Source organism: Tupaia chinensis, unplaced genomic scaffold (genome assembly GCF_000334495.1).
Source record: "Tupaia chinensis unplaced genomic scaffold, TupChi_1.0 Scaffold000294_5, whole genome shotgun sequence".
Lineage (NCBI taxonomy): Eukaryota > Metazoa > Chordata > Mammalia > Scandentia > Tupaiidae > Tupaia > Tupaia belangeri.
In genome coordinates this window covers 2538707-2548072 of record NW_006159782.1, presented here as the reverse complement: position 1 = coordinate 2548072, position 9366 = coordinate 2538707, and the positions used below count along the sequence as shown (strand labels likewise).

The following is a 9366-nucleotide window of genomic DNA, read 5'->3' as shown; positions in this document are numbered from 1 at the left end:
AGAGGAAGGGCAGGTTTGCAGTAGTGAGTGGGAAGCAGTGAGAAAGGCTGGGTTCAGTTTGGATCGAGGTGGAGCTCTCAGAAGGTCTGACACTTGCACAAGTTGTCTGAACTGTAGATGATCGATTTAGGGTGGTGAGCACGTTGGGGTAGTTGAAGTCATGAGACAAGGAAATTGTCCAGAGTACATAAGATACGGGAAGTCAGTGTGGCAGGTTCTCAGGACGCACCCTGCATTGCATTGAAATCTGTATTTGCTCAAAGAGATAAATGAATGGCTGTTTGTTTTCTAGACGTATCTGTTTGGCCGAGGCATTTCTCACTGCGGATACTGTATTGAATACACTGCAGAACATTTCTGAAGGATTGGTGGTATACCCCAAAGTAAGAGGCCTCAGTTAGAAACAAAGTACCAGGGAGGGGCTGGAATATGGAAAAGGGGGTATCCTGGAGTACACTGAGAGAGTGGTGATCTGTTCCAGTAGGAATTTTTTCCAGCTAGGACTCATTTTAATTCCTGACATTAAGCTCTAGGGAACTAGCTCTGGAGTTCATAGGCACATTGGTAAAAAGAAAGACATACTTTAAGTGATCTTACACTAGCAGCATGAGTCACCAGCTCTGCTATGACCAGGTAGAATAGAGCTACCATTAGTCTGTTTTCAAGTACCTGAGGCAGATGGATTTATTTTCAGCTTTTAAAGCTGGGCACTGATTTAAAAATATATATATATATTATTATTAGAGAGATTTTTGCTATAGGGCACATGGGCTATCTGGAGAGACAGAGGGAGACATACAGAAAGGGAGAAATCACTCCGCAGGGGGGATAGCCGTGTCATAGTCCATTCTCCATTCTCCTTCTGGGATCTTGGGGGCATGCATGCAAACATGCCCTACGTGAGTTCGGGAGTCACACCACAGTCAGCCATGTGGGAATCCAGCAACTTAAGTGCTATGCCATCTGCTGGTCCCTATTTTTATTTTGACCAGGGGCAATGGGAGTGAGAAAGCAAGCTGCCAGTTCTGGGACTTGAACTGTAGTTGGCCATGTGGGAGTCCAGTGCCTTAACCACCATGCCACCTTCTGGCCCCTGGCCACTAAATTTTAACGAATTTGAAATTTCCTAGCTTTCTCTTTTTTCTTTTCAGTTTTGCCATTAAGCACATGTACCTGCAGGTAGGAGATGAGAAAACATCTCCCTAATAGGGAATAGTCACATCACAATCCCTTCTTCATTTCTCCCTCTTTTTAGAAGTTTGGGAACACACACACGCTCGTGCCCAGCATGCTTTTCAAGCCGCTGGGCCTTAACCACTGATGGGCCCCCAAATTTGAAGTTTTCTATGAGCCAATTTTTTTTAAAGACAAAGTGTCGCCGTATCACAGTCCACCTTCCTAGCCTCCCAAGTAGCTGAGGCTGCAGGCATACACACTGCTCAGCTTTCACTCAGCCTGCCAAACAGCTGTCTGCCAGCACATGCCACCATGGCCTAGGCTAGCTTTTTTTTTTCCTTTTTTCTCTTTTCTTCACTTTGCTATGGGGTACTTACATGTAGGTGAGGAGAATGAGAAAACATATCCTAAAGGGGGTGGCTACACCACAATCTCTTTTCCTCCATTCTCTCAGGATTTGGGACATGTACACACACACATCTGGATTATTTTTCAAGCTGCAAGGTCCGGGACCTGAACCATGGCGTCAGCCATCCCAGATCCAGCCACTTTAACCTCTATGCTACCTAGCTGGTCCCTGAAGCAACTTAGAAATTTACTTTAATCAGTGCATATATTTTTAAAAATCTGTACATCTTTGAGCTAGTAAGAAAACAAAAACATACCATGTAAAATAAAACACCCTGTCACTTTGTCCATGGATATGGTAGTTCTTGGCTTGACAAAATTGGTTTCCTGCTGTGTGTATGACTAACCGCGAGGTATCTTTCTTGGCCTTTGACTCATTCTTTTCCTCTAGGTAATTGAACGGCGCATTCGTCAAGAGCTGCCTTTCATGGCCACAGAGAATATCATCATGGCCATGGTCAAAGCTGGGGGTAGCCGCCAGGTTGGTAACTTTCCCTGTGCTCCTGAGTAAATTAAGAACAAGCCTTTAGTCCTGTTCTCTCCTTACTGAAGAAGAATGAAGGAAGACATTTTTGTCATTACCTTTAGTCAGAGTATTGGTAGAGGGCAGTGACTGTACTCTGCCCTTTTAAGAGAGTGGTGTTTTGTTTTTGAGAATAATTTTATTCTTTGTCATTATTATTATTTTGTTTAAGTTGACCAGAGAGAGAAAAAGAGAGAGAAGGAAAGTGAGAAAGGAAGCTGCCAGGTCTAGGACTCAAACTGCAGACAACCATGTGGGAGTCCAGCTGCCTTAACCACCATGCCACCTGCTGGCCCCAAACTTTATTTATTAAAAGTGAATCCCTGGGACCAGCAGATGACGTGATGGTTATGTCACTAGACTCCCACATAGTCGACTGCGGTTTGAGTCCCAGACTGGACAGCTTAAAACTCACACTGGGCGCATGTGTGCGTGTGAGTGCCCAAAATCTGGAGAGGATAATAGAGGAGATGGGATTGTGGCATGGCCATCTCCCTGGGGGGTGATTTCTTGCTTTCTGCCTCTGTGTCTGGTGAGTGCACACGTCCTGTAGCAAAAAGCTCTCTTAACAACAAAAAAGCAAATCACTGGTGGAAAAAGTACACTCTTAGTGAAGGAATCTAATTTGAATTCTGTAGGAAGCGATGGGAGGTAAGCAGGAACCAAGAACAAATGGTTCACGAGACTTTAAACAAAAGGAGCCAGAGCAAGGTGGGCATCTGCTCCAGGTCATCCTACGGTGTGTCAGAGGGTTATCATCTCAGTGGACTTGGACAGAGGGGTTTCATGAGCTGGCTGTGTAGACCACCTGGTTGTGAAGTTTTAAGTGTCCAGTGTTTCCTCGGTAGTGTTCAGATGCTCAGTTCATAGTGAACTGACACTCCTTCACTGTCCTCCCAGGATTGCCATGAGAAAATCAGAGTGCTTTCCCAGCAAGCAGCTGCTGTGGTTAAACAGGAAGGGGGGGACAACGACCTCATAGAGCGGATCCAGGCCGATGCTTACTTTAGTCCCATTCACTCCCAGTTGGACCATTTACTGGATCCTTCTTCTTTCACTGGCCGTGCACCCCAGCAGGTAAGCATCTAAAAGAACACTTCTGGGGAGTCTTTCTGGGTGCCCTCTTTACACTGCTGGACTGCAAGACTAGAGTGTTGTCTTTGTACTCCGGGGCAGGTATGGTGGGAATAGGGTTAGTTACAAAGGTTAGAACAAGTTGCTGAAAGATTCGGCTTAAATATTTCCCCCTGCGGATTTCTTGGAATTGTCTTTTAGTCTCCATAATGTGGTATAATGAACCAAGAATTAGGCTTTGCAGTCAGGTGGATCCGGATTTAATCTTGACTTCTGACTTTGGTATTTACCAGTTGACAAGATAAAAATAGATCTCATCATGGGTTCGATGTGGTGCAGCTATGCTCCGTGAGGCTGACCCCCATACAGACACACACAGGAGCGTTACAGATTTGTGTCCAGAGTCCTCTGGACAAGCCACGCCCACACATGCCCATGGCCCAGGGCTGGCTGGGCCTGGGTGGAATGGACTGTGGCCTAGGGGCCTTGGGGGTGCCTGTGCACACGAGTACTCATGGGAAACAGAAGAAAATGGGCAAGAGAGGGAGAAGAGGTTAATCACTTTGCTGCTTGCAGGGGACATGCAAGGAGGGTGTGATGGTTTTGGCTTGTATAATTGGGCGTGGGTGGTGAGAGAACACAGCTGGGCCACTTTGTGGGGCAGGGCGGGTTTGTGGGCAGGGTGGCATTGCAGGCATGGTGGGTTGAGTCGCTTATGTGTCTAAAGATGTTTCTCAAAGGCAGTGGAGGAAAATAGACACTCAGTGATGGAGTAAAGCTTTATCAAATAGGTCGTAGCAAGACCAGCTGATGTCACAAAAGGTATTCTCTACTTAAAACATCTTTTGTCTTCTGTTTGCTTTCTTCTTTGGCAGGTACAGAGATTCTTAGAAGAGGAGGTATACCCCTTGTTAAAACCATATGAAAGTGTGATGAAGGTGAAAGCAGAATTATGCCTATAGAGTTGGAAGAGAATTAAATGAAAATCATGGTTGGTGTTGTTCACTTTATTGCTGATACATGAAAATAGTTACCAGTGCCCTTTTTTTTGAGAGAGAGAGAGAGAGAGATTTTTGCTAAAGGGTATGTGCACTTGCCAGAGAGACAGAAAGTGAAAAATCACCCCCTAGGGGGATGGCCATACCACAGTCCCTTCTCCATTCTTCTCATTCTTCTCTCAGGATTTTAGACATGCACATATGTGCTGGGTGTGAGTTTTAAGCCACCAGGTCCAGGACTCAAACCACAGTCATCTATGTGGGAGTCCAGTGACGTAACCATTACCCCATCTACTGGTCCCACAAGTGCCTTATTTTACCTCAAAAGTTGTTACCGTGAATCAACGCAGCACTTTCTTCAGGTCCTTTTAAAACCACTGGGACTACTTGTATTGTAGTAGACTCTGTTCTTTACAAAAACACAAAGTTGTAGAATAAGTGTAGCTCATCCTTTCCCTTGCTTCACATCTAGTCCTTTCCATGTGTTCACTTGATTGTGATGTAGCAAGAAACTCCTGTTCCTTCCTTCTGAAGGTTCATTTGACCTAGGTCTGGCAGATTAACCTGGACTCAGTGATTTGGTGTGGTTGGTTATCTTCATTTCAATTATACTTGGCTAAAATTAGTAATGAAATGACTACAGTAAATACTCAAAAAACCCAATGTGACCATTAGACTAGACTTGCTCAAGTTGTACCTGACCTCATTTTATCTTTTGATAAGGCTTGTTGTCCATCAGGGAAATGAAAGCAGAATTATGCCTATAGAGTTGGAAGAGAATTAAATGAAAATCATGGTTGGTGTTGTTCACTTTATTGCTGATACATGAAAATAGTTACCAGTGCCCTTTTTTTTGAGAGAGAGAGAGAGAGAGATTTTTGCTAAAGGGTATGTGCACTTGCCAGAGAGACAGAAAGTGAAAAATCACCCCCTAGGGGGATGGCCATACCACAGTCCCTTCTCCATTCTTCTCATTCTTCTCTCAGGATTTTAGACATGCACATATGTGCTGGGTGTGAGTTTTAAGCCACCAGGTCCAGGACTCAAACCACAGTCATCTATGTGGGAGTCCAGTGACGTAACCATTACCCCATCTACTGGTCCCACAAGTGCCTTATTTTACCTCAAAAGTTGTTACCGTGAATCAACGCAGCACTTTCTTCAGGTCCTTTTAAAACCACTGGGACTACTTGTATTGTAGTAGACTCTGTTCTTTACAAAAACACAAAGTTGTAGAATAAGTGTAGCTCATCCTTTCCCTTGCTTCACATCTAGTCCTTTCCATGTGTTCACTTGATTGTGATGTAGCAAGAAACTCCTGTTCCTTCCTTCTGAAGGTTCATTTGACCTAGGTCTGGCAGATTAACCTGGACTCAGTGATTTGGTGTGGTTGGTTATCTTCATTTCAATTATACTTGGCTAAAATTAGTAATGAAATTTGGAGACTACAGTAAATACTCAAAAAACCCAATGTGACCATTAGACTTGCTCAGCTAAAGTTGTACCTGACCTCATTTTATCTTTTGATAAGGCTTGTTGTCCATCAGGGAAACGCTAATTGGACATACTGGCTTCATCAAAGGAGCTGACAGTCTTTAATCCTTGTGACATTGAGTTATAATGGATGGAGCCAATCGTAACCAAAAAAGACCAAGTGACAGATGAATTGCCTGCCTAAAAGGAGAGCACTAACACTGGGCCCCAGGCTTGTCTTTAGCCCCAGCTCATTCTACATTTTTTTCACCATACATGAGAGCTTTTGATTTTGCAGATGACTCAAAACCAGGACAATTTACCAGTATATTTATTTGATAAAATAACAGACTTTATACATCCTAAGCAGACTAAAATAATGTGGCTAAAATGAAGAAGAAAAATCTAATAAGGATAAATTTAAATTAGTTAACCTGGAGCACAGTATGAACAGACCCGAGGGAAGATAGTTTTAGGATAAGTTAATCACAGTGTCCAGCACCCAGATTGAGGAACAAGGATAAATTGGAGAGCCAATCTCCCATGGCTTCCAGGTTGTGATATGAGAACTAGTGAAGGAATTATGGCTCTTTATACTAAAAACTTGTCAGTATGTCAAATGTGTGGAGGAAGAGTTAATTGATTATCTATTGCTCTTATGAAAAACATCAGGGGGCCAGCAGGTGATGTGGTTAAGAACCCTGGACTCGCACATGGCCAACCGTGATTTGAGTCCCAGACCTGGAGACTTGCTTTCTTGCTTTCCCTTTCCCTTTCTCTCTCTCTCTCTCTGTGTCTCTCTCTAGAAATATTAAAATAATAATAAATAAATAAAGTTAATTAAAATAATTCTTAAAAAATATATATCTGAGATCAGTACCTATTAAGAGTCTAAGATTGGTTTGGACCCAGGTATTAGAACCACCAAGAGTTGTGACCCACCGTAACACCCCAGGTCAGGCAGAAGCTGGAAGACTATTTAGTTGCCAAGCATGTTACAAAGGTGGAGCCACTAAATCACCTCCAGTTTTATCTAATTATAAGCAGCCAGATGAAGTGGCCAGCAGATGGCGTGGTGGTTAAGGGTGCTGGACTACCACATGGCCAACCACGATCCGAATTCTGGACCTGTCAGCTTGCTTTCTTGCTTTCTTTCTCTCTTCCTCCCTCCCTCTCTCTCTCCCTCTATCCCTCTCTGCTCAACTTTAAATAAATAAAGTTAAATAATGATAAAAATGATAAGTAGCCAGAGGGGCCAACCAATGGTACAGTGGTAAAATACGATACTGCAAGGCAATGGAAAGTTTCCCAGTTCAAGTCCATTGACCTCCCTGAGTACATCAGAGCACACACATGCCCATGATCTGGGGCTGGCCGAAGGCTGGGCTTGGGTTGCAGCTTCAAGATTCTCATAGGGAGGACCAGTCCTATGGTGCAGCAGAAATGTATTGCTCAGGAGAGGCCAGCTCCTACACGTGACTGATTCAGATTCTCGCTTGCTTGGCCTGAAACAATCCATGTGTGCCCAAGATCCAGTGAGCTGGAGGAAGAGCACTGTGTGATCAGACCCCATGGAGGGTGCTCATGTCTCACTCGTGTGTGTATACACTGTCATTAAAAAAAAATAATTACTAAAATAAAGACTCTTGGTCTGTTGGGAAATTGTTCTTTCACACACAAGAAATACATTTTTTTTCTTTTTTTTTTGGAGAGGTTTTCGCTATAGGGTGCGTGCGCTCGCCAGAAAGAGAGACAGAGAGACAGAAAGCGAGAAATCACCCCCCAGGGGGGATGGCCACACCACAATCCCTTCTCCTCCATTCTCCTCTTGGGATCTTGGGCACGCACGCACACGTGCCCGGCGTGAGTTTAAACCACCGGGTCCGGGACTCGAACCGCATCAACTATGTGGGAGTCCAGCGACATAGCCATTACACTAACTGCTGGTCCCAAGAAATACATTTTTTAAAAGGGGAGGGAGGTAGCCCATATGTTAGGGTTTTGTTTGTTTGTTTTTATTTGTTTGTTTGTTTTAAAGGTTTTTGCTCTAGAACCCATTTGCTCGCTGGAGAGAAACAGACAGTGAGAGGAAAGTTAGAAATCACCCCCAAGGGGGGACGACCACACCATAGTCCTTTCTCCTCCATTCTCCTGGGATTTGGGGCATACATTCATACATGTACCCATCATAAGTTTCAAGCCAGGACTCAAACTGTGGTGTGCCATATGGAAGTCCTGCACCTTAACCACTTTGCCACCTGCTGGCACCCATACTACCCAAGTAGTTAATGGAGCTGGATTCCACATTGCCAGCCATATTTCAAATCCCTAGCAGCTTGGAAAAACATGCAAGGCATCATGCATGAGTGCCCAAAATCCTGACAAGATGTAGAAATAGAGAAAGGATTTTGGCATCACACCCCATGGAGGGGCGCTTTATCTCTGACAAGTATGTGTGCCTTCTGGTGCATGTAAATGGAGTAAAAGCTTATTTAAAAATTATTTTTTTAATAAAAGGTAGCCAGAAGTAAACAGCTCAATTTATGGGAGTAAGGGTGGGGGGGGAGGCAGTCCTTAAATCCACATTGTAAGGCCAGCAGGTGATTGGTGATTAAGGTATTGGAGTCCCATGTGGTCAACAGTAGCTTGAGTTCTGGACCTAGTGCCTTTAAAATCATTGTGTGTGTGTACGTGTGCCCAAAATCCCAGGAGGAGAAAGAAGGGGTGGGGATTATGACATGGCCATCTCCCTGGGGATGATTTCTCACTTTCCCTCTCACCATTTCTGTCTCTGACAAGCACATGCACTGTATGGCAAAAGCCTTTAAAACAGGCACACATTGTAAATATAGCTCAGTAGCAAGCAGGCACGTAGAGCCATGAGCTTAACTCTTAGGGAAGAGTTACTCCCTCTGTTATTCTGCTTTAAAAATCATGAAGCCATCTTTGAAATTGCTCGGTCTAGTACAAGGAAATTGTCACTGGGCTCTGATCAAGTGTTGTATTCTATTTCCTCCTCGGGCCTCTCAGGAGGAAGCAGCTGCTAATCAATGTGTCTAATCTGAGACTTTGTTACATACCAGACATGCTGGGCATTTAGTGGATTTTAGTTCATAAGTTTCCTCATAAAAAATAGAGAAACAAGGTAACAGTCCTGTTCTGACAGTTCTGTTAGTCTTTTGATCGCTAATGATTGGTTTGGCTGGCTTTTTTTTTTTTTTGGGTGCTTTTTTTTTTTTTTTTTTTTTTAAAAGAGACACTTGCTTTAGGGCACGGGTGCTTGCTGGAGAGACAGTCAGCGAGAAATCACTAACACCCCCCCATCCCACCCCACCCCTGCCAGGGGCTACCACACTGCAATCCCTTCTCCATTCTCCTCTTGGGATCTTAGGCACATTTGTACAGGCCCCCTGTGTGAGTTTTTTTTAAGCTGCTGGATCCAAGACAAACCAATCAACTATGTTTGAGCCCAGCAACGTAACCATTATGCCATTTTCTGGTCCCTTCTTTTTGAATGGGTGGTTTTATGCATGTATCTTTCTTCCCTCTGCCTTTTTTTAGAGATAGTTTTTTTGTACATGATTATACTTTTTTTTTTTTTCCGTTCATTTTAATTTGACCAGACAGAGACACGGAGAGGGAAAGTGAGAAAGCAAGCCACCAGGTCCAAGACTCAAACTGTGGTCAGCCATGTGGGAATGTCCAGCCCCTGAA

The 9366-nt window shown here is 43.9% G+C and overlaps 1 protein-coding gene across 2 annotated transcripts in view; it reads left to right on the top strand.

The window, feature by feature from the left end:
- Positions 1-4175, top strand: part of ADSL (adenylosuccinate lyase) — a 27232-nt gene extending 23057 nt beyond the window's left edge. For both annotated transcript variants that reach the window (XM_027772744.1, XM_027772743.1), the window contains exons 10-13: positions 293-383; positions 1976-2065; positions 3008-3184; positions 4057-4175. In XM_027772744.1, the coding sequence (XP_027628545.1) occupies positions 293-383; positions 1976-2065; positions 3008-3184; positions 4057-4143 (445 nt within the window). In that variant the 3' untranslated portion in view covers positions 4144-4175. The remainder of the gene's footprint in view (positions 1-292; positions 384-1975; positions 2066-3007; positions 3185-4056) is intronic.
- The last annotated feature ends 5191 nt before the right edge of the window (positions 4176-9366 follow it).